The sequence below is a fragment of the Mobula hypostoma genome, chromosome 8 (assembly GCF_963921235.1).
Source record: "Mobula hypostoma chromosome 8, sMobHyp1.1, whole genome shotgun sequence".
NCBI lineage: Eukaryota > Metazoa > Chordata > Chondrichthyes > Myliobatiformes > Myliobatidae > Mobula > Mobula hypostoma.
The window spans coordinates 153,037,697-153,063,766 of NC_086104.1; the positions used below are offsets into that span (position 1 = coordinate 153,037,697).

Sequence of the window (26,070 nt, forward strand, 5' to 3'; positions counted from 1 at the left end):
GATTTCCAGCATCCACGGATTTTCTCTTATTTGTTATCTCTTTCTTGTTTGCTTTCCAGTCTTGGCACGCATCAAGACTCACAAAGACGGGACTAAGTCTTTGCTTTTTCCCAAAGGAGACAGGATGTTCTTCTGCTGCTGTGTCAGGGAGGGAAAGAAACTAACACTCAAACTGGTAAATGCACTTTTGTTCTGTAAATGCAAATTTGTGGGACGTATAGAGATTTAAACCTTAATCTACTTTCCAAACCTTTCTCTTCCCCGCGTCACTCCTGAAGTCTATTATTGCCGGGTGCAGCAATTTTACATATCATGCCTTTCTTGAGTTTTAACCAGCTCATTTTGAGAAAGTCGCTTGAAGCCCAGGGAGGTAAAATAAAAGATCAACTATTCAGAGCGATTGACTGGGATAATATTTGTAGAGGGACGTGCATCCAAATTGTCCACTGGCAAAGTACTGAAGCTAAAGCATTGAATTTCTAAGCACTTTTTTATGACCTAAACTGTACAATAATAATAGAAAAAATGTGAATTACATAATACATATATATATAGTAGTTAAATTTAATAAGTAGTGTAAAAATAGAAATAAAAAAGTAGTGACGTAGTATTGATGGGTTCAGTGTCCATTCAGAAATCGGACGGCAGAGGAGAAGAAGCTGTTCCTGTGTGGTTGAGAGTGTGCCTTTAGGCTTCTGTACCTCTTCCCTGATGGTAGCAATCAGAGCAAGGGTGATGAGGGTCCTTAATGATGGATGCTGCCTTTTTGCAGCATCACTTCTTGAAAATGTCTTGGATACTATGGAGGCTGGTGCCCGTGATGCCGCTGTCTGAACTTACAACTCCCTGCAACTTATCTTGATCGTGTGCAGTAAAACCTTCCCCGCCCCCACCACAATACCAGACAGTGATGCAGCCAGTTAGAATCCTCTCCATGGTACATCTGTAGAAATTTGTGAATGTTATACTACATTATATATTGTGTTATTCTAGTTATTCACAGCTAAACTTTACCTCAGAGCCACTTTCTTATAAGAATCCTGTATCCTTTATTCTATTCACGCCCAAAAATCCATTGAATTTGGTCCTGAATAAATCTGTTTAAATTTTTTGAGGAAATAATAGGCAGTAAAAGACGGCGGCAGCTAAATGCATCACACTTCCAGGAACCAGTTCCCCTCTACCACCACTCCGCTCCGTCTAGCGGAATTAGTCCTTACTCTTAATAATTTCTCCTTTGGCTCCTCCCACTTCCTCCAAACTAAAGGTGTAGCTATGGGCACCCGTATGGGTCCCAGCTATGCCTGCCTTTTTGTTGGCTTTGTGGAACAATCTATGTTCCGTGCCTATTCTGGTATCTGTCCCCCACTTTTCCTTCGCTACATCGACGACTGCATTGGCGCTGCTTCCTGCACGCATGCAGAACTCGTTGACTTTATTAACTTTGCCTCCAACTTTCACCCTGCCCTCAACTTTACCTGGTCCATTTCCGACACCTCCCTCCCCTTTCTAGATCTTTCTGTCTCTGTCTCTGGAGACAGCTTATCCACTGATGTCTACTATAAGCCTACTGACTCTCACAGCTGTCTGGACTATTCCTCTTCTCACCCTGTCTCTTGCAAAAATGCCATCCCCTTCTCGCAATTCCTCCGTCTCCGCCGCATCTGCTCTCAGGATGAGGCTTTTCATTCTAGGACGAGGGAGATGTCTTCCTTTTTTAAAGAAAGGGGCTTGCCTTCCTCCACTATCAACTCTGCTCTTAAACGCATCTCCCCCATTTCACGTACATCTGCTCTCACTCCATCCTCCCGCCACCCCACTAGGAATAGGGTTCCCCTTGTCCTCACCTACCACCCCACCAGCCTCCGGGTCCAACATATTCTCCGTAACTTCCGCCACCTCCAACAGGATCCCACCAGTAAGCACATCTTTCCCTCCCCCCCCTCTGCATTCCGCAAGGATCGCTCCCTACACAACTCCCTTGTCCATTCGTCCCCCCCATCCCTCCCCACTGATCTCCCTCCTGGCACTTATCCGTGTAAGCGGAACAAGTGCTACACATGCCCTTACACTTCCTCCCTTACCACCATTCAGGGCCCCAAACAGTCCTTCCAGGTGAGGCATCACTTCACCTGTGAGTCGACTGGGGTGATATACTGCGTCCGGTGCTCCCGATGTGGCCTTTTATATATTGGTGAGACCCGACGCAGACTGGGAGACCGCTTTGCTGAACATCTACGCTCTGTCCGCCAGAGAAAGCAGGATCTCCCAGTGGCCACACATTTTAATTCCACATCCCATTCCCATTCTGACATGTCTATCCACGGCCTCCTCTACTGTAAAGATGAAGCCACACTCAGGTTGGAGGAACAACACCTTATATTCTGTCTGGGTAGCCTCCAACCTGATGGCATGAACATCGACTTCTCTAACTTCCGCTAAGGCCCCACCTCCCCCTCGTACCCCATCTGTTACTTATTTTTATGCACACATTCTTTCTCTCACTCTCCTTTTTCTCCCTCTGTCCCTCCGAATATACCTCTTGCCCATCCTCTGGGTCCCCCCCCCCCGCTTGTCTTTCTTCCCGGACCTCCTGTCCCATGATCCTCTCGTATCCCCTTCTGCCTATCACCTGTCCAGCTCTCGGCTCTATCCCTCCCCCTCCTGTCTTCTCCTATCATTTTGCATCTCCCCCTCCCCCTCCAGCTTTCAAATCCCTTACTCACTCTTCCTTCAGTTAGTCCTGACGAAGGGTCTCGGCCTGAAATGTCGACTGTACCTCTTCCTAGAGATGCTGCCTGGCCTGCTGCGTTCACCAGCAACTTTGATGTGTGTGGCTTGAATTTCCAGCATCTGCAGAATTCCTGTTGTTTACACTTCCAGGAATGGTGGGTGTGCAATAGACCTACCCCCCCCCATCCATATATTATTAATTTTGGACTGCATTTCTGAGGTTTTAGAGTTTATTTTATGTATATATTCTTTGTCATGCTGCAAAACGTTGAGCTGCTAAACTGTGTTTCATTGCTCCACAACAGTGACAATAAAGGTAAAGATATTCTACAAGAATAGACAAAAGAAAGCCAGTGTTGATGTCACCTATTTGGATTTTCAGAAGGCCTTTGACAGGGTGCCACACATGAGGCTGCTTAAAAAAATAAGAGCCCATAGTATTACAGAAAAGACACTAACATGGACAGAAGATTAGCTGACCGGCTGGAGGCAGAGAGTGAAAGTAAAGGGAGCCTTTGTTTGTTGGCTGCTGAAGACTAGCGGTGTGCTGTAGGGGTCAGTGTTGTTTCACTTCTTTCCATTTTGTACGTCAGTGATTTGGATGAAGGAATTGATGGCTTTGTGGCCAATACTGCAGATGATACGAAGATAGGTAGAAGGACAGGTGGGTGTTGAGGAAGCAGAGTGTCTGCAGGTTGGAGGAAAGGGCAAAGAAGTGGCAGATGGAGTGTAATGTAGGGAAGTGCACAGTCATACATTTTGGCAAAAGGAATAAAGTCGTGGACTATTTTCTAAATGGAGATAAAATTCAAAAATCAGAGATGCAGAGGGACTTATGAATCCTTGTGCAGAGTTCTTATCAGGTTAACTTGCAGGTTGAGTCAGTGGTAAGGAAGGTAAGTGCAATGTTAGCATTCATTTCAAGAGGACTAGAATACAAAAGGAAGGATGTAATACTAAGGCTTTATGAGGCATTTGTCAGACCACACATGGAGTATTGTGAGCAGTTGTGGACCCTTATCTAAGAAAAGAGGTGCAGGCATTGAAGAGTCCAGAGCAGGTTAACGAGATTTATTCCAAGAATGAAAGGGTTAATATATAAAGGGCAATTGATGGCTCTGGGCCTGTACTCGCTGGAGTTTAGAAGAATGAGGGATCTCACTGAAACCTATTGAATATTGAAAGGTCTGGATAGAGTAGATGTGGAGAGGATGTTTCCTATAGAGGGAGAGTCTAGAACCAGAAGACATAGCATCAGAATTGAGAACAGAGAAGAACAGTGAGGAGGAAACAGATGGTGGTGAATCTGTGGAATTTAAGGTGGAGGTTGATAGATTCTTGATTAATCAGGGGATCAAAGGTTACAGGGAGAAGTCAGGAGATTGGTGTTGAGAGGGATAATAAATCAGCCATGATTTGATGGACCAAATGGCCTCATTCTGCTCCTAGGTCTTATGGTCTTAAAAACCAGTGGCTCAGTACGTAGCCACCAGGGGTAGAAAATTCAAAAGATTCATCTGGATTATCTAGTTACCCCACTATAGGATGGATGTTGAGTCTTTGGACAGAGCACAGAAGAGGTTTACCAGGATGCTGCCTGGTTTAGAGGTCATGTGCTATCATCAGGACTGGAAAGGAAAGGGAAAGAGGCCAGAAGAAGAAGGCGGAGGAGGGGAAGGAGTAAAAGCTGGCAAGTGATAGGTGAAGCAATGCACACAAGATGCTGGAGGAGCTCAGCATGCCAGGTACCATCTACGCTGCCTGGCCTGCTGAGTTCCTCCACCATTTTGTGTGTGTTGCTGGGATTTCCAGCATCTACAGGTTTTCTCTTCTTTGTGAGATGATAGGTGAAGCCTGGTGATGGGGAAGGTGGATGAACGAAGCTGTGGGGAATGAGAGAGAGAAGCTGGAAGGTGATAGTTTGGAAAAGGTAAAGGTTGAAAAAGGAATCTGATAGGAGAGGACATTGGACCATGGGAGAAAGAAATGGAGGAAGGGCATGGGAGAGGCATTAGGCAGGTGAGGAGTAAAGATCTGAGGGGAGCAAGAATGAAAAAAAAAGGACAAAAGAGGAGAAATGACCAGAAATTGATGACATTGATCAGAAATATTGGCAGGATCTCATAGACATAGTCATAGGGTACTATAACAGATAAACAGATAACAGGTCCTTCTGCCCATCTAGTCTGTGCTGAATTATTATTCTGCCTAGACCCATTGACCTGTACCTGACACATAGCCCTCCGTACCCATTCCATTGATGGACTTATTCATACTTCTCTTAAATGCTGCAATGAAATCTGCACTCAGTACTTCTGCTGGCTTGTTCATGACCTGGAAATGATAAGCAGTAGTCACTTCTTAGTCCTTCGTTATGCCCAGCCAGATAACTTCAATATAACCCAACTCTTTGAATTACCTCTCCTTTGCCTGAAGGGACACATCAAAATCTTTTGGCCAATTATACTCATTCTCCTCTCTGTTTAGACTGGTCCACTTGTGGCAATAGGTTACTCCTGTAGAGACCAAGTCATTAGGTATATTTATTTATTTAATGTTTATTGAGAGGCAGCGTTTTGTATTGTAAAGCATTGTGCTAACCACTATACTACTGTGCTGCCCAAAGTGGAGGTTAAACTCCTTGATTATGTCAAAGGTTACAGGGAGATCTAACTGCAGCACTAACGTAGAACCACTTGGCTACTGTAAATGATTCCCAAACATTTGGAAATAGCCTGTCAAATCAGCAGAAACACTGAAAGAAGGAAATCTATTGAGATATCTGCCATGTTCTACAAGTACTGTACAGTAAACAGGTGTTGATTCCTTCATTTTCTTCATTCCAGTGCGACCCTGAACAAGGGAACTTAGACAAGAGCTTCCGTTTCTTTCAGAAGGTGGAGTCCGATCAGCGGGCACGTTTTGAGTCATGTGTCATGCAAGGTTGGTTTATCCATAGTGAAAGCAACAAGGTGACAATCAATAACGATAACTTCGAAACGGAAGCCAAATATTTCAAAATTAAAGAAGTCTAACAGTCAATGTAGAAGATTGCCTACAAGCTCTCCAAGTATCATTATTGTTGAGACTGCATTCTGCTTTACTCAGTGTTCAGTGACTAGTGTGAAAAAGTACCGCGCAATCTGTGTTTCATTTACCTCTTTATCGATTTGAATCCATGTACTCTTTTACTAGCTACGTCACTCCTTTAAGGTATTATTTTAAATCAGACTTTTCCATTCTTAGACCATAAACTATAGGATCAGAATTAGACCATTCAATCCATAAGTCTCCTCTGCCAATCAGTCATGGCTGATTTACTTTTCTTTTCTCAACCCCATTCTCTCACCTTTTCCCCATTTCACTTATTTTAAGAGATTAAGATTATCACATAATTCCACACCCCGCTTCCTGCCCCTTACCAATAAGCCTCTGCCTTAAATGTGCACAGTGACAGTCTCTACTGCTCCCTATGGTAATGAATTCTTCAGGTTCACTACTCTCTGGTTGGAAAAAAATTCCCTCTTATATCCTCTTGAAACAAATATCCTTTATTCTGAGGCTTTGCCCGTGGATCCTGGATACCGGGAACGAAAAGGTTAATGTATGAAGAGAGTTTGATTACTCTGGGCCTGTACTCACTGGAGTTTAGAAGAATGAGGGAGGATCTCATTTAAACTTGTTGAATATTGAAACGCTTAAGTAGAGTGGGCATTGAGAGGATACTTCCAATAGTGGGATGTCTTGGTCCAGAGGGCACAGCCTCAGAATACAAGGACGTCAATAGACAATAGGTGCAGGAGTAAGCCATTCAGCCCTTCGAGCCAGCACCGCTATTCACTGTGATCATGGCTGAACATCCACAATCAGTACCCATATCCCTTGACTCCGCTATCATTAAGAGCTCTATCTAACTCTTTTTTGAAAGAATCCAGAGAATTGGCCACCACTGCTTTCTGAGGCAGAGCATTCCACAGATCCACAACCCTCTGTGTGAAAAAGTTTTTCCTCAACTCCATTCTAAATTGTCTATCCCTTATTCTTAAACTGTGGCCTCTGGTTCTGGACTCCCCAACATCAGGAACATGTTTCCTGCCTCTAGCATGTCCAATCCCTTAATAATCTTATATGTTTCAATCAGATCCCCTCTCATCCTTCTAAATTCCAGTGTATACAAGCCCAGTCACTCCAATCTTTCAACATATGACATTCCCGCCACCCCTGGAATTAACCCAGTGAACCTACGCTGCACTCCCTCCATGGCAAGAATGTCCTTCCTCAAATTTGGAGACCAAAACTGCACACAATACTCCAGGTCCCTTTAGAACAGGGATGAGAAGGAATTTCTTTAGCCAGAGGGTGGTCAATCTGTGGAAATGATTGCCACAGACAGCTGCAGAGACCAAGTCATTGGGTATATTTAAAATGGAGATTAAATATTAAATATATTTAAAATAGAGATTAAATAAGTTCTTGATTAGTAAGTATAACAAAGGTTACCGGGTAAAGAGAGGAGAGTGGGGCTGAGAGCCATAATAAATGATGGAATGGCAGAGCAGACTCGATACATTCTGCTCTTATGTGTTATGGTCTAGTATGCATTTTAGTAATCGGTATAACATACTCGAAAATTACTACCTGAATTAGTTAACAATTGTTATTGAAGCTTGGAACTGTTCCAACTTACTATCAGTAACTTTCCAGATGTTGGTCAAATAGAATGGAAGGTCATGAAGAGCACAAACTGAAATCCCAGAAGTCCTCCAAGATGTGGGAGTAGATTTTAATTTGCTGTGTAAATAAATTGGACTGTGACCATTGTCATTGCATGTTCTGCTCAATTAGGCAGTTAGCATTAACTTCTTTGGAACTCAGCTAATTAGTCACCTGATTAAAAAATTACTCATGCACTCTATATTATTCATATTAAAACTGTGAAAGTTGATGTGTCTTGTAATATTTTATATTAATAACTTGTTAATAAAGATGTTGTTTGTATGTCTAACTGTGTTGTTTGGTTGTTGATAATTGAGTTTAGTAGACTCGATAATATTCTTTCGTGCTGATGTCCTTAAAATTCTTGAAAGCCTTGAAATTATACTTCATCGTGGAACCTTATGGTCCTTCACAATGGAATTTAGTCACATCCTCAATCACACTTACATACTTGAGGAAAGTCTTCAGTGGGTAGATGTCTTTAAATTGGTATGTTCTGTAAAAGTGTGACTGGTGTCACTAATGAGTTTTTAACAAATACAGGGTTCACAACCAGGTCTTGAATTCAAGTATGGGGAAGGCCGGGTATGTTATAAGAAAGTTGTACCTGTCTGGGTATATTCTTTGTTAATATTCCACTTCATTTTTCCCGGATAACCCATAGTCATCTTTCAGGATAAGTTCTCTATATATATGTGTGACCATCCTCCCATACAAATCTTTGCACCAGGCAATATGACTAAAGCCAACATATCAAAGACTACACTCAAACCAGATATTCTTCACCCCCCACCCCCTTCCCAACAAGTGGAAGATCCCCCTGAGAGCACATATTATAAAACTATTGACCATTCCCCTTGTACAATAAAATGGACTATTCAACTCACAACTTATCTCGTTGTGGTAGTTAATTGCTGTATTCCTATGTCATTCGGTTAGCCACCTCCACATGGGAGAGTTCACGTATTGTACAGCAGCATTGCCATTTAAACTTCATTCGAACACCCTGCATACTGGTGGTGTCCTTGTGTGCTCTGCACTCTCTCTATATCAAGCACAACAGTCTACACTGCACGTTCTCTGTAACGCTTTATTGTGCATTGTTATTGCTTTCCTTTGTACTACCTCATTTCACTGATCTGTGTGGGTGGCAAGTTTTTCATTGTATCAGCACATGACAGTAATAAACTCATTGACCAGGTGCCCTGTCACAGCTGGTTGGTGATCTCTCCTTTCACCATTACTACTTTTAAGAAATCTCGTAGTGGAGCTGTGTACCACTCAGTGCTGCTGCTACGTAGCTCCAGGGAGCAGGGTTTGATTCTGATATTGGGTTCCATCTAAGTAGAGTTTGCAGGTTCGCCCAGTCACATGTGCTAGTGCTGCCTTATATCCCAAAGGTGGCTGGTGGATTATTGAGTTAATATAACTTACATTAACTCATTAATGCATCCGCTATATCCTGGCTTTTTCAATATTCAGGAGAGAGAATCGGGAAAGTGTGGCAAAAAGTGTTGATCGGGGACATGAGAAGGATTTTAAGGAAATAAATGAGAGAATGGGGCTGTGGAATTCTTTGAGAGCTGACATAGACTTGATTGTCTTTGATGTTATATGAAAATAAGAGACACAATCGAAGTGGTTTTACCACTTCAAGCAGAGATGTTAATTGGGAGCTGGTACTAAAGAGCTTCCAGTATGCAGCAGGTCAAAGGCGAGGCTGTACAAAGTGGGGACCTAAAGAGACATGGCTCAAGCCTCAAACAACAGGAATTCTGCAGATGCTGGAAATTCAAGCAACACACATCAAAGTTGCTGGTGAAAAGGTCTCGGCCTGAAACGTCAACTGTACCTCTTCCTAGAGGTGCTGCCTGGCCTGCTGTGTTCACCAGCAACTTTGATGTGTGTTGCATAGCTCAAGCCTTGCTGATTCCAAAATGTGTGATGTATTGCATCCAAGAACATCAGCTCTTCCCACAATCAAAACTGGTGCAGGTCAAAAGAGACCTGGTTATTCTGAGACGCAAACACGAGGAAATCTGCAGATGCTGGAAATTCAAGCAACACACACACAAAATGCTGGTGGAACACAACAGGCCAGACGGCACCTATAGGAAGAAGCACAAACATTGACTGTGCTTTTTCCTATGGATGCTGTCTGGCCTGTTGTGTTCCACCAGCATTTTGTGTGTGTTGCCTGGTTATTCTGAGATTGTGTCCTTGGATCCTAGATTTTCCTACCACTAGAAACATCCTCTCCATGTCCACTATATCCTGTCTTTTTCAATATTCAGTATTTAATGAATTCCTTACTCTCCTCCCTCTCCCACCACATCAAGTTCAAGCCCCGAGATATCAACTGCTCCTCTTGTGTTAAACCTTTCATTCACAGGATCATTATTCAAGGGTACCACATCTTTTCTTAGATATACTGTAGGACAGTGATTCCCAACCACCAGGCCGCAAAGCATGTGCTTTGGTTGCGAGGAAACGATATAATTTGGCGATATGAAACAATATGAGTAACCTGCACCTTTCCTCATTCCCTGTCATGCCCACTGTTGAACTTGAACGCACGTGAGGTCATTACGCGCATGAGGTCACTACCTACGTGAGGTCATCAGTCGGTCATTAACCTACAACTATTGTACTCGATGAGTTAAAAAACAAATGTTGCTTGAGAGTTTCTTTGGAAGAGGTGGTAGGGGACATAAAAAGCCTAATGATGATGATAATGCAGAGACAACTGAGGCCAAGACTGCAAGAAAAAAGAAAACTTCCTTCAATGCAATGAATGCAACGAAAACTAAATTGTGGAATAGACTGGACATAAGGAACCCCCTTCGAGTATCGATGTCTCCCACCACCCCTCGATGGGACCATCTTGTTGCAGGGAAACAAGCCCAGGGCTCCCACTGATTCAGCGATATTGGTGTGTTGCAATGATTTTATATGTTCAAATGAGGAAAGTGTGTGCTGTGTTTAATATCCAAAAGTTACTTAAAATGTTATGATGCTATTGACTTATAATTGACTTATCACTATATTCATGCGAGGAAAATATGCGCTGCGTGTTTAATATTAAATTTGTTAGATACTGTAAACCCTTTTAGAAACGAAATTGAGTACCTATATTCCAGTCGTGATTAACACCCTTCCCCCCGGCCCCCCCCCCTCCCGGTCGGCTGATTTGCAAGAATATTGTCAATATTAAACCGGTCTGTGGTGCAAAAAAGGTTGGGGACCCCTGCTGTAGGACCTAAACTTGCTCACAATATTCTGACCTTATATTGAGCTTCAGCAGTGCATCCTTGCTTTTCATATTCTAGTCCTCTCTAAATATCTGTTGACATTGGATTTGCCTCCCTCACTACTGACTTAGCCTTGAGTTAACCTTAGGGAAATCCTGAACCAGGACTCCCAGATCCCTTTGGATCTCCATTCTCTGAATACTCTTCCCATTTAGAAAATCCTTATCCCTCCTGCCAAAATGCACAACCCAGCAGTTCCACATGCTGTATTCTATCTGCCACTTCTTTCCCATCGCCCAATAAGTCCAAATCCTTCTGTAGACTTGCTGCCCCCACATTACCTGTCTGCAATCTTGGTCACAATGCCATCAATCCTTCATCCAGATTATTAACTGAAAATGAAAAGGTGGCCCCTATACTGACTCCTTTATCCCCAGACCCAGCCTTCTGCCAGTCAATCTTCTATCCATGCTAGTACCACATCTCTAACACCATGGGCTCTTACTTTATTTAGCAGCCTCATGTCTGAAATTCCAAATGAATAAGGATGTTTAGAATTAGGATGTTTCTCCCATTGAGTCTACTCCATCAGTTAATCAAGGCTGATCCATTTCCCTGTCAGCCCCAGTCTCCTGCCTTCATCCATATCCCTTCATGCCCTGACTAATCAAGAGTCTATCAACCTCTGCCTCAGATATACCCAATGACTTGGCCTCCACAGCCAACTGTGGTAATAAATTCCAGATTTATTACCTAAAGAAATTCCTCTCATCTCCATTTAAAAGGATATCCCTGTATTCTGAGGCTCCCCCACCACGGGAAACATCCTCTCCACGTTCATTCTATTAAATCCTTTTAACATTCAATAGGTTTCAATGAAGACCCAGCCTCCCCCCTGTTCTTCTGAATTCCAGTGAGTACAAGCTCAGAGCCATCAAATCTTCCTCATATATAAACTTTTCAATCCCAGAATCATTTTCGTGAAACTCCTTTGAACCCTCTCCAATGTCAGCACATCCTTTCTTGGAAAAGGGGCCAAAAACTGCTCACAATACTCCAAATGAAGCCTCACCAGTGTCTTATAAAGCCTGAGCATTATATCCTTGCTTTCATAATCTAATCCTCTCAAAATGAATGTTAACATTGCTTTTGACTTCCTCACCATTCACCCTACCTGTAAATTAACGTTTTGGGAATCCTGCACAGGGACTCCCAAGGCCCTTTTCATCTCAGATTTTGAAATTTTCTCTCCATTTAGAAAGTCTACACTTTTATTCCTATCAAAGTGCATAACTAAACAATTCCTGACACTGTATTCCATTTCCCACATTTTGCCCATTCTCCTAATCTGTCTAAGTCATTCTGTAGCCTCTCTGCTTCCTTAACACTACCTGCCCCTCCATCTATCTTCAGATTATTTGTAAACTTGGCCACAAAGCCATCAGTTCTATCATCTAAATCATTGAAATATAACGTAAAAAGAACTGGTCCCAACACAGACCCTTGTGAAACACCACTAGTCACCAGCAGCCAACTAGAAAAGGCTCCCTTTACTCCCACTCCTCATCTCCTGCCAATCAGCCAATGCTCTATCCATGATAGTCTTTCCTGTAGTTCCATGGGCTCTTATTTTGTTAAGCAGCCTCATGTGTGACATCTTGTCAAAGGCCTTTTGAAAATCCAACCACATATCCACCATCTCTCCTTTGACTATCTTGCTTGTTATTTCTTCAACGCATTCCAAAAGTTTTGTAAAGCAAAATTTTCCTTTAAGTATGCTGACTTCAGCCTATTTTATCAAAGTATCTCAAAATCACATCCCTAACAATCGACTCCAACATCTTCCCAAACTTCTGAGGTCACACTAACTGGCCTATAATATCCTTACTTCTGCCTCTTCCTACTTGACGGGTGGAGTGATATTTGCAATTTTCCAGTCCTCTTGAACCACAACAGAATCTATTGATCCTTCTTGAAAGGTCATTACTAATGCCTCCACAATCTCTCCAGCCACCTCTTTCAGAACCCTGGAGGTGTAGTCCATCTGGTCCAAGTTCAGACCTTTCAGTTTCCCAAGCACCTTCTCCCTAGTAATGGCAACTTCACTCACTCCTGTCCCCGACACTCTTGAACTTCTAGCATGCTGCTAGTGTCTTCCATTGTGAAGTCTGAGGCAAAACCCTACTCACTTTGTCCACCTTTCTGTTGCCCTCCCCCCCCCCCCATTACTATCTCTCCAGCATCAGGAATACTGTCCACTGGCTAAACTGCTTGTTTCCTCAAAAGAATTCTAACAGCTATATGCCTCCCACTTAAAATTCCAGCACATAGTAGCAGCTTTTATTGTTGGGGTAAGTGGGTGGAAGGAAGTAGCTCAAACTGGCACCTAAGAAATCATCGCATAAAAGGTGTTGAGACACAGTCACTTTGCTACTAATCCACTTGAAATCAACTACCTCAGATTAGCCTTTTGTTATGCATGTTGACTCCTGGGAATGGGAGAGTCTCATGCCAAAACAAGCGTAGTTATATCATTTTCCCAGAAACTTATCAGTACTCAAACACATTTATTTCACCAAGGCCATTTCAGTAAGCAACATTTTATTTTTAGGCACACGATGGTGCCTATACACAAGTTTATTATGTACATGTTTAGTTCTTATCGTTTTAAAAACTTTACAGCAATTGTGCCATTCCTTCAATGGCAGGGTTACATAATTTCCTCCCTATTGCTAGAGTATAGACAATGCAAGTAGAACTAGCATTTAGTACCTACTCCAAGTTAGCTTGAACTGCTTGGGAAGTTCAAAGGGCAGTTAAGAATCAACTATGTGGATGGGTTTACAGACATACGTACACACACTTTATTAGCACACTGGCTGTTAATGCAACTATCTAATCAGCCAATCATGTGGCAGCAACTTAATCCATTAAAACATGCAGAAATGATCAAGAGATTCAGTTATTGTTCAGTCCAAATATCAGAACGGGGAAGAAATATGATCTAAGTGACTCTGACCATGGAATGACTATTGGTGCCAGAGTAGTTCAAGCATCTCAGAAACTGCTGATCTCCTGGGATTTTTATGCACAGCAGTCTCAAGAGAAGGGGTTCCCAACCTGTGCTCCGCGTACCCTTTGGTTAATGGTAAGGTTTCATGGCATAAAAAAAATGTTGGGAACCCCTGCACTAGAGTTTACAGAGAATACTACGAGAAACAAAAAATCATCCAGTGAGCAGTCTATGCGCGAAAATGCCTTGATAATGAGAGTTCAAAAGAATGGCCAAATGCGTTCAAGCTGACAGGAAGGCAACAATAATTCAAATAAACACGCTTTACAACAGTGGTGTGCAGAAGAACATCTTTGAATACACAAGACATCGAACCTTGAAGTAAGGGGCTAACAGGAGAAGACCAAACTGGGTTCCACTCCTACATAATAAAACGGCCACTGTGTATACATATCATGTCTTGCCTCATATGCTCAGTAGGACAGCATGGTCACATGGTATTTAGTATTGCTAGCTCACAGTTCTAGTCATCTAGCTTTGATCCCATTCTCTAGTGCTGCCATGTGGAGCTTGTGTATTGCCCCTGTGACCACCTTGGAGTACCCGGGGAAATCAATTCCGTCCTATATCAGACATGCTGGTTGGTAGGTTCATTGTGGGCATGTTGCATTGTTGGCACTGGAATGTGTAGCAACATTTGTGGACTGCCCCAAGCACATTTGCTGTGTTGGCTGTAAATGCAAATGACACATCATCAATGTACATGTGATAAATCAATCTGAACTTGTAAACTACCCCTATTTGTGGACGTGGTGAGGGAAGTGACAAGAAACAATATCTCACGAAGGAATAAACAGATGAAATAGAATTGATTGGAACTAACGTAGGCACAATGAGCCAAATGGCAGCCTCCCATATCATAGTGAAATATGAGAATAAGTTTAATAAGCAATGTTACTAATATCCTGCTTTGGAATATGTTAAATAGTTGATGAAAGTACAAACTAATAAACCTTGCTTCACAGATTACATGCCACAGTGAACAGGTACGAGTTACTTCACACAAAAAACTACTGGAGGAACTCAGCAGTTTGGGCAACATCTATGGAGTCCCGGTGAAAGGTTTCAGCATGAAATATTGGCTCTTCATTCCTCTCCATAGATGCCTCATGACCTGCTGAACTACTCCAGCACTTTTTTTCCAACATCGGCAGAAGCTCTTGTGTTTACTTCATTTCCATAAATGATATCAATGACCCCAGAATTACACAGAGCCCTTGAAAGTCATCCAATCGGATTTTAACAAGCTGTTATTGATGCAATGGAGATAGGAAAAACTTGAGAAAAATAAAACAACATGAAGGTATATTTACAGTGATGGGTGGAAGAGCAGAGAGAAACAATAGGAAGTACTTGGAAGTTTATCGATTGAAATATGAACTTACCACCCAGTAATTAGCTTTTCACAGTAAAAATCAAGCAGTAATAGAGTATTGGTATTTGTGGAATCAGGAGATTGCTTAGCCAAGGAGATAAGTTAGCACATCTATAGGCAACAACAGTAGCTTGGCGGTTAGAATGTCACTATTACAGCTAGGGGCATCGGAGTTTGGAGCTCAATTCCAATGTTGTTTGTACAAGTTCATATGTTCTTCCACGTGAATGAGTTGGTTCCCTCCGGATGCTCTGATTTTCTCTCGTATTCTAAAGATATATCAGTTAGTAGGTTAAATGGTCATTGTAGATTGCTCTGTGATTAGGCCAGGGTTAAATAGATGGGTTGCTGGGTGGTGTGGCTCATTGGGCCAGAAGGAGCTGTTCTGCATTGTATCTCTAAAATAAAAATAAAATGTAGCTTATCTTTGAGATGACCAAATGCAATAGTTTATTCTATACATAATGTACAAATAATCTGGTAGCTAATGTGAATGTTATGCACTAAACATCTGAAGCATTCCAGTCACAATTCTGTTATTCTCCCAGCAGAGCCTGGTTTTCTCTGTATACAAATGTTTCAGCCTCTTCCTCATCTAGAAGTTCATTCAGTGAGGTCACACAGCAGTCATGTTCTCTCAGCATCTCAGGGTGTGAAGCAGAAATCTGCTCAATGCGAACTGAACGTCGGACTGGGGTGAGAAACTTCAGATCCTGGTGACCTGTTGATCGGATTCGTCTCATAGATTCATTCATTCTGCAAAGGAATGCATTATGTGAGTTTGAAAAAGTGTCACTTCTTTGATTTCACTCTTTGCAGAAGTGTCTCAGTCTGAAACTTTGACTGTTTATTTCCAACCATAGATGCTGCCCGACCTACTGAGTTCCTCCAGCACATTGTGTGTATTGTTCGTAACATATACACTTCTATCAAGCTCATGGTATCCAAGGCAAGTTACCAAAGTCAGCTTGATAATAAGAGTCAAATGCGTGGTTGTGCATTTGTTTTTCTGATTGGAAGCCTGTAACCAGTGGAATATCACAAAGACTGGTCCTGGGACCCTTGATGTTAGTGATTAACAACTTGTATGAGAATGTAGAGGTATAACTAATGTCACTTGCAAACTGTGTTGAAATCTCTGAGGATTGTCTTAGGCTACCATGGCACTGATCAGCTGGAAAGTTGGGCAGAGCATTGGCACACCTGGAGGGTTATATGCGGATCTGGTTACCACACTGTAAAAAGGATGTGATTGTATTAAAGAGTTTACCAAGGAGATTTAATCAGGGCATTCCTGGGATTGCAGCATTTGAGTTACAAGGGGAGATTAAATAGGCTGGGGCATAAATAGCCAAGCAATAACAGGAATACAAAATTAGGAAGGGAATAGATAGGTTCTATCTTTCTCCCCATGGTAGTGTGTGTCAAAAACAAGAGGGCAAAGGAATAAGGTATAGGTAGAAGGTTTAGTGGCGATTCAAGGGGAATTTCCACCCCTCCTCCCAACAAAGTGGCTGGAATCTACAATTCACTGTCTGACACGGTGGTGAAGGCAGGTATTCTCACAACCTTTAAGCAGCATCTAGATAGTTGAATTGTCAACATAAGGAAGGCTACAAATGCAAGTAGAAGGGATCAATATAGAGAAGTACATTGGTTGGCTCTCTTGCTTCTTTTCACTCTCATCAGTGGAAGTGGGTTGATTCCAAAATCTTACCTGAGCACTTGAGGTGTTGCAGTGATTTTGTATTTGATCACGGATGAACCACGCTCATCTGTTTTGCCACACAAAAGCCTCACTTTTGTACAAGGTGTGACAACTGCAGTCTCTTCAAAACTTTCTGTTTTAGTATCTTCTTTTTCTGCCAGAATATAAACACAGGCAAAATTGGGAATGATTTGGATGATGGCTTTGTGGCCAAGTCTGCAGAAGGACTTAACAGGTTGGGGGAATAGGGAAAGAAGTGGCAAATGGAATGTAATATAGGAAACTGCATAGTTATGCATTTTGACAGAAGGAATAAAGGGTGGACAATTTTGTAAATGGGGAGAAAATTCAAAAATTAGAGGTGCAGAGGGACTTGGGAGTCCTTTTGCATAATTCCCTAAAGTTCAACTTGCAGGTAGAGTCGGTGATAAGAAAGACAAATGTAATGTTAGTGTTCATTTTGGAAGGACAAGAATACAAAAGCAAGGATGTAATGCTGAAGCTTTACAAGGCATTTGTCAGACCACACCTGGAGTATTAATTGCAGTTTTGGGCTCCCTATCCAAGAAACGATGCGCTGGCATTGAACAGTCCAGAGAAGGTACCCGAGAATAATCTCAGGAATGAAAGGGTTAATATGAGTGTTTGATGGCTCTGGTCCTGCACTCACTGGAGTTTAGAAAAATGAGGTGGTATGTCATTGAAACCTATTGAATATTGAAAGGTTTGAATAGAGTGGATGTGGAGAGGATGTTTCCTATAGTGGGGGAAGTCTAGAATCAGAGGCCACAGTCTCAGAATTCAGCGATGTCCATTTAGAAGAGATGAGGAAAATTTTCTTCAGCCAGAGGTTGGTGAATCTGTGGAATTCGTTGCCACAGACAGCTGTGCAGTTCAAGTCATTCGGTATATTTAAGCCAGAGGTTCGTAGGTTCTTGATTAATCAGGGCGTCAAATGTTATGGGGAGAAGGCAAGAGAATAAGTTTGAGAGGGATAATAAAAGAGTCATGATGGAATGGCGGAGCAGACTCGATGGCCAATTGGCCTAATTCTGCTCCAAACTCGTATAGTCTATGGTCTTAAGATTAAGATGCAGAAGATCCCTGGTGAATTGACCACTTGGATTCAGAACTGGCTTGCCCATAGAAGACACAGGGTAGTGGTTGAAAGGACTTATTCTAGCTAGATGTTTTTGATCAGTGATGATCTGCAGATGTTGATGAGCAGAGGGACTTGGGGGCCCATGTTCATAGCTCACTGTAAGTGCTTACAGAAGTTGATGGGGTGGGAGAAGGCACCTTAAATGCTTGCCTTTATTAGTTGAGGCATTGAATTCAAAAATCAGGAAGTTATGTGGCAGCTTTATAGAACTCTAGTTCAACTGCATCTGGAGTATTGCATGCCCTTACTAATCACAGACCTATCAACCTCCTGTACAGTGGATATCGGTTAACTGGGCCATTAGTTAATCAGGGCAGCCACTTATTTGGGACAACACTTAAAGAATATAAACTAATCAAAAAAGTAGCCAGGATTTTCTTCATTTATTCAGGACACTATGCTGCTTAATTGGGACAGGACACTTTTGCTGAATGTAGCCATTCTGCACTTCTGTAACCTCTGATCTGGGCTGACATTTACGTGCCGGGCGGCACCTAATTAATTAGCTTGTTTATTTCGTTTTTTTTCTTAAAGATATGTTGGATGCATCCCGGCTACCACTGCATTCTCCGTGGCAATGTATTGGTCCGCGGTCTGGAGTTGGGGTGGTGGGACACTGGGGTGTCATCTCATAAACGTCTGTTTCCATCAGGGCAGGCAGGTCATCTTCTTTTATGTCTGCCTGCCTCGATGTTGAAGGTCGAGGTTCGTCGTCTGCTGTGGCTCATGTGGAAGGCTTGAAAAACGACAGTATGCTTGACTGCTTAGCTTCGCGCATTTTTCTATCACCTCATGCAGTTGCTTTATGTTTAGTTCCTGGACGACTTCACTATCGGTCCGTTCGCTACTGCATTCGGTTTCGATTGTTATCCTTTGCTCTTCCAATTGCATCAGCTCTTCATCTATCAGTTCTTGGACATGGGATGCCAAAACCTCTTCAACATCATCTTCGTCAATTTCCACAAGCCAAACTCACGTTGTCCTTACTTCGTTCACCACGATCGAAACGCTTAATTATGTCTAGTTTTATGCTAAGTGTAACACCCTTACGAGCTCTTTTAGGCTTTTCTGATACCTTAGAACTCATCTTGCTAACGGCTGCTCACAGGCATGTGTTTAAGCAATGCCGGCTAGAATGCAGCTCCAGGGGAGGAGCTTGGCTGCTCGGAGCGCATGCTGCCTTTTTTCCTAACAGTGAAAACACCTTCTGTTAGCGAAAACAGATAACTAATGTGGGTCTTTCGTAACAGCGAGGTTTCGTAAAGCGAACGTTCAAAAAGCGGGGGACACCTGTATAGTGGAAAGGTTGAGTTGGTTAGGACATTATTCCCTAGAGCATAGGAGTTGGAGGGGAGATTTGATACAAAATTAGGAGGGGTACCAATAGGGTAAATGCAGGCAGGCTTTTCCCACTGAGGTCGGGTGAGACTAAAATTAGAGGAGATAAGTTAAGGGTGAAAGGTGAAATAATTAAGGGGAACCTGAGGTGGAAACTTCTTCACTCAGAGAATGGTGAGGGTGTGGAACATGTTGCCAATATAAGTGGTGGACATGGGTTCGATTTCAACATTTAAGAGAAATTTGGATAAATACATGGATAGGAGGGATATGGAGGGCTATGGTCCAGGTGCAGGTCAATGAGACTAGGCAGAATAGGTTGGCATGGACTAGATGGGCTGAAAGGCCTGTTATCCGTGTTGTACTGTTCTATGGTTCTAGGTACACCATTGAAAAACTTGAATTTCTTTGTTTAAGCAGCCTTGATGGTTTAAAACTGATGACATTAATTTAGTACAAGAACATCATTTAGAAATAATTTTATAAAAAATCATTATAAATCTAAAGGAAACTCTTTTAAAGCTACAAATTTACCTGTACAGGCTGTGTGAGAGTTTGCATTTCTCATGATGGTTTCCACAAGTGCAGACCGCAGCTCTTCAACAGGCTATGAAAGAGTTAAGAGTTTCTCATTGCAAAGGACAAAACTTCAAAAATTTAAACCTGCTATTTTCAATAATTCAAATGCATTTTAGTGTTTTCCCCAAATATTGTTACCTCTGCACCACTGTGAACAGCCTTCTCAAAAAGGGCAATGACAGCCTCCATTGTGTCAGTTAATTCCAGCAGACGTGCTTGGCAAATCCAGTACTTGGCAAATTTTTCACCTTCTGGAACATTCTTCAGTGCTTCATATACGTATTCAGGAGAGGAACCCTAGGGAAATCGAGGTAAAACAATAAACTTTCCAGTTAAACACAATTGAAAGGGTGGACCTGAATAGTGATTCGAGACTGCACCAAAAATCCAGCCAAAATCTGGTGAATTTAGCAGTGATTGAACCCACTGATAAACTGACAGAAACTGGTAAACAATTAAGTACAGTCAATTATCTTAAAGACCAATTTAGTTTACAAAAAAAAAACAAAGTTGAGCAATCAGTTCTGCTACTTCGCAGCTGATTAGAAGTCCCAATTGGATGTCAATAGAAGAATGAAGAAATCCCCTGCTCCAAATTCTTAACAGACTTTATTACTTTCTTAAAAGCAGCGGCACAGTAGCTTAGTTGGTTAGCACAATGCTTTACAGTACCAGCGATTCTCGCTGTTGCCCGTAAGGAGTTTACACGTTCTCGCTGTGACCACTTGGGTTTCTTCAGGGTGCTCTGGTTTCTTCCCAAGACCAAAGACTGGTTGGTAGGTTAATTGGTCATTGTAAATTACCCAATGATTACTCTAAAATTAAATTAGGGGATTGCTGGGCAGTGTGGCTGGAGGGCTGGAAGATCCTACTCCCCGCCGTATTTCAATAAATAATTGCATTTTATGCATTTATCTACATAATGGGTGACTTCAATCTACATGTAGACTGGGTGAACCAAATTGGTAAAGGTGCTGAGGAAGAGGATTTCTTGGAATGTATGCGGGATGGTTTTTTGAACCAACATGTCGAGGAACCGACTAGAGAGCAGGCTATTCTGGACTGGGTTTTGAGCAATGAGGAAGGGTTAATTAGCGATCTTGTCGTGAGAGGCCCCTTGGGTAAGAGTGACCATAATATGGTGGAATTCTTCATTAACATGGAGAGTGACGTAGTTAATTCAGAAACAAAGGTTCTGAACTTAAAGAGGGGTAACTTTGAAGGTATGAGACGTGAATTAGCTAAGATAGACTGGCAAATGACACTTCAAGGATTGACGGTGGATATGCAATGGCAAGCATTTAAAGGTTGCATGGATGAACTACAACAATTGTTCATCCCAGTTTGGCAAAAGAATAAATCAAGGAAGGTAGTGCACCCGTGGCTGACAAGAGAAATTAGGGATAGTATCAATTCCAAAGAAGTAGCATACAAATTAGCCAGAGAAAGTGGCTCACCTGAGGACTGGGAGAAATTCAGAGTTCAGCAGAGGAGGACAAAGGGCTTAATTAGGAAGGGGAAAAAAGATTATGAGAGAAAACTGGCAGAGAACATAAAAACGGACTGTAAAAGCTTTTATAGATATGTAAAAAGGAAAAGACTGATAAAGACAAATGTAGGTCCCCTGCAAACAGAAACAGGTGAATTGATTATGGGGAGCAAGGACATGGCAGACCAATTGAATAATTACTTTGGTTCTGTCTTCACTAAGGAGGACATAAATAATCTTCCAGAAATAGTAAGGGACAGAGGGTCCAGTGAGATGGAGGAACTGAGCGAAATACATGTTAGTAGGGAAGTGGTGTTAGGTAAATTGAAGGGATTGAAGGCAGATAAATCCCCAGGGCCAGATGGTCTGCATCCCAGAGTGCTTAAGGAAGTGGCCCAAGAAATAGAGGATGCATTAGTGATAATTTTTCAAAACTCGTTAGATTCTGGACTAGTTCCTGAGGATTGGAGGGTGGCTAATGTAACCCCACTTTTTAAAAAAGGAGGGAGAGAGAAACCGGGGAATTATAGGCCGGTTAGCCTAACGTTGGTGGTGGGGAAACTGCTGGAGTCAGTTATCAAGGATGTGATAACAGCACATTTGGAAAGCGGTGAAATGATCGGACAAAGTCAGCATGGATTTGTGAAAGGAAAATCATGTCTGACGAATCTCATAGCATTTTTTGAGGATGTAACTAGTAGAGTGGATAGGGGAGAACCAGTGGATGTGGTATATTTGGATTTTCAAAAGGCTTTTGACAAGGTCCCACATAGGAGATTAGTGTGCAAACTTAAAGCACACGGTATTGGGGGTAAGGTATTGGTGTGGGTGGAGAATTGGTTAGCAGACAGGAAGCAAAGAGTGGGAATAAACGGGACCTTTTCAGAATGGCAGGCGGTGACTAGTGGGGTACCGCAAGGCTCAGTGCTGGGACCCCAGTTGTTTACAATATATATTAATGACTTGGATGAGGGAATTAAATGCAGCATCTCCAAGTTTGCGGATGACACGAAGCTGGGTGGCAGTGTTAGCTGTGAGGAGGATGCTAAGAGGATGCAGGGTGACTTGGATAGGTTGGGTGAGTGGGCAAACTCATGGCAGATGCAATTTAATGTGGATAAATGTGAAGTTATCCACTTTGGTGGCAAAAATAGGAAAACAGATTATTATCTGAATGGTGGCCGATTAGGAAAAGGGGAGGTGCAACGAGACCTGGGTGTCATTATACACCAGTCATTGAAAGTGGGCATGCAGGTACAGCAGGCGGTGAAAAAGGCGAACGGTATGCTGGCATTTATAGCGAGAGGATTCGAGTACAGGAGCAGGGAGGTACTACTGCAGTTGTACAAGGCCTTGGTGAGACCACACCTGGAGTATTGTGTGCAGTTTTGGTCCCCTAATCTGAGGAAAGACATCTTTGCCATAGAGGGAGTACAAAGAAGGTTCACCAGATTGATTCCTGGGATGGCAGGTCTTTCATATGAAGAAAGACTGGATGAACTGGGCTTGTACTCGTTGGAATTTAGAAGATTGAGGGGGGATCTGATTGAAACGTATAAGATCCTAAAGGGATTGGACAGGCTAGATGCAGGAAGATTGTTCCCGATGTTGGGGAGGTCTAGAACGAGGGGTCACAGTTTGAGGATAGAGGGGAAGCCTTTTAGGACCGAGGTTAGGAAAAACTTCTTCACACAGAGAGTGGTGAATCTGTGGAATTCTCTGCCACAGCAAACTGTTGAGGCCAGTTCATTAGCTATGTTTAAAAGGAAGTTAGATATGGCCCTTGTGGCTACAGGGGTCAGGGGGTATGGAGGGAAGGCTGGGTTCTGAGTTGGATGATCAGCCATGATCATAATAAATGGCGGTGCAGGCTCGAAGGGCCGAATGGCCTACTCCTGCACCTATTTTCTATGTTTCTATGTTTCTATTAATTTCAAGATATTCAAGGTAGTTTATTATCATTCTTCAGTACACAAATGTAACGCTCAACACAATTATTGTTACTCTGGATCTGATGCAGTATTAACAAAACCATTAAAAAAACTAAAGATTTACTTGTACTTTATTAAATGTTGGGCACGTGGCCAAGTGGTTAAGGCGTTCGTCTAGTGATCTGAAGGTCGCTGGTTCGAGCCTCAGCTGTGGCAGTGTGTTTGTGCCCTCGAGCAGGGCACTTACCCATACATTGCTCTTGTGTCTGTGCGAGGAGTGGCGCCCCACACAGACTTCCAATCTGTGCCTTGTATGGCATGAAAATGCCCGACACAGGCCTCTCATGGTCTGAGTCAACGTTCCCTCCCTCCCCTCTCTTTTTAAAAGATTAAATTGTATGTACATAAAGTGATGCTAGGTACAGAAGTCTCTGTACCCAAAGTGATTCTGGCACACAAGATGATAAAGTAATGGTGATGGGGATGTGTGGTGGGTGGAAGTGTTGATCAGCCCGGCAGCTTTGGGAAGTAACTGTTTTTGAGTCTGGTGGTCCTCTTTTGGTAAGACCATAAGATATAGGAGCAGAAGTAGGCCATTTGGCCCATCGAGTCTGCTCTGCCATTCAATCATGGGCTGATCCAATTCTTCCAGTCATCCCCATTCCCCTGCCTTCTCCCCATACACTTTGATGCCCTGGCTAATCAAGAAACTATCTGTCTCAGCCTTAAATACACCCAATGACTTGGCCTCCACTGCCACTTGCGGCAACAAATTCCACAGATTTACCAACCTATAACAATTAGTGATAATTTTTCAAAACTCGTTAGATTCTGGACTAGTTCCTGAGGATTGGAGGGTGGCTAATGTAATCCCACTTTTTAAAAAAGGAGGGAGAGAGAAACCGGGGAACTATAGACCGGTTAGCCTAACGTCGGTGGTGGAGAAACTGCTGGAGTCAGTTATCAAAGATGTGATAACAGCACATTTGGAAAGCAGTGAAATCATCAGACAAAGTCAGCATGGATTTGTGAAAGGAAAATCATGTCTGACGAATCTCATAGAATTTTTTGAGGATGTAACTAGTAGAGTGGATAGGGGAGAACCAGTGGATGTGGTATATTTGGATTTTCAAAAGGCTTTTGACAAGGTCCCACACAGGAGATTAGTGTGCAAACTTAAAGCACATGGTATTGGGGGTAAGGTATTGGTGTGGGTGGAGAACTGGTTAGCAGATAGGAAGCAAAGAGTGGGAATAAACGGGACCTTTTCAGAATGGCAGGCGGTGACTAGTGGGTTACCGCAAGGCTCAGTGCTGGGACCCCAGTTGTTTACAATATATATTAATGACTTGGATGAGGGAATTAAATGCAGCATCTCCAAGTTTGCGGATGACACGAAGCTGGGTGGTAGTGTTAGCTGTGAGGAGGATGCTAAGAGGATGCAGGGTAACTTGGATAGGTTGGGTGAGTGGGCAGATTCATGGCAGATGCAATTTAATGTGGATAAATGTGAAGTTATCTACTTTGGTGGCAAAAATAGATAAACAGATTATTATCTGAATGGTGGCCGATTAGGAAAAGGGGAGGTGCAACGAGACCTGGGTGTCATTATACACCAGTCATTGAAAGTGGGCATGCAGGTACAGCAGGCGGTGGAAAAGGTGAATGGTATTCTGGCATTTATAGCAAGAGGATTCGAGTACAGGAGCAGGGAGGTACCACTGCAGTTGTACAAGGCCTTGGTGAGACCACACCTGGAGTATTGTGTGCAGTTTTGGTCCCCTAATCTGAGGAAAGACATCCTTGCCATAGAGGGAGTACAAAGAAGGTTCACCAGATTGATTCCTGGGATGGCAGGACTTTCATATGAAGAAAGACTAGATGAACTAGGCTTGTACTCATTGGAATTTAGAAGATTGAGGGGGGATCTGATTGAAACGTATAAAATCCTAAAGGGCTAGATGCAGGAAGATTGTTCCCGATGTTGGGGAAGTCCAGAAGGAGGAGTCACAGTTTGAGGATAAAGGGGAAGCCTTTTAGGACTGAGATTAGGAAAAACTTCTTCACACAGAGAGTGGTGAGTCTGTGGAATTCTCCGCCACAGGAAACAGTTGAGGCCAGTTCATTGGCTATATTTAAGAGGGAGTTAGATATGGCCCTTGTGGCTACGGGGATCAGGGGGTATTGAGGGAAGGCTGGTGCAGGGTTCTGAGTTGGATGATCAGCCATGATCATAATAAATGGCGGTGCAGGCTCGAAGGGCCGAATGGCCTACTCCTGCACCTATTTTCTATGTTTCTATGACTAAAGTAATTTCTCCGCATCTCTGTTCTAAATGGACGTCCTTCAATTCTGAAGTCGTGTTCTCTTGTCCTAGATTCCCCTACCATGGGAAATAATTTTGCCATATCAAATCTGTTCTGGCCTTTTAACATTCAGAATGTTTCTATGAGAACCCCCCACCCCACCTCATTCTCCTGAACTCCAGGGAATACAGCCCAAGAGCTGCTAGACATTCCTCCTACAGTAACCCTTTCAATCCTGGAATCATTCTTGTGAATCTTCTCTTAACCCTCTTCAATGTCAATATATCCTTCCTAAAATAAGGAGCCCAAAACTGCACACAATACTCCCAAGTGCCTTATAGAACCTCAACATCACATCTCTGCTCTTATATTCTATACCTCTAGAAATGAACGCCAACATTGCATTCGC

The 26,070-nt window shown here is 42.7% G+C and overlaps 1 protein-coding gene across 1 annotated transcript in view; it reads right to left on the reverse strand.

Annotated features, from left to right (window-relative positions):
* Positions 1-13,256: 13,256 nt before the first annotated feature.
* ckap2l (cytoskeleton associated protein 2-like) overlaps positions 13,257-26,070 on the reverse strand; it is a 37,989-nt gene continuing 25,175 nt past the window's right edge. The window contains exons 6-9 of the mRNA XM_063057107.1: positions 20,074-20,232; positions 19,891-19,963; positions 16,866-17,010; positions 13,257-15,904 (exon numbers count right to left, since the gene is read on the reverse strand). Coding sequence (XP_062913177.1) covers positions 15,685-15,904; positions 16,866-17,010; positions 19,891-19,963; positions 20,074-20,232 — 597 coding nt within the window. The 3' untranslated portion in view covers positions 13,257-15,684. The remainder of the gene's footprint in view (positions 15,905-16,865; positions 17,011-19,890; positions 19,964-20,073; positions 20,233-26,070) is intronic.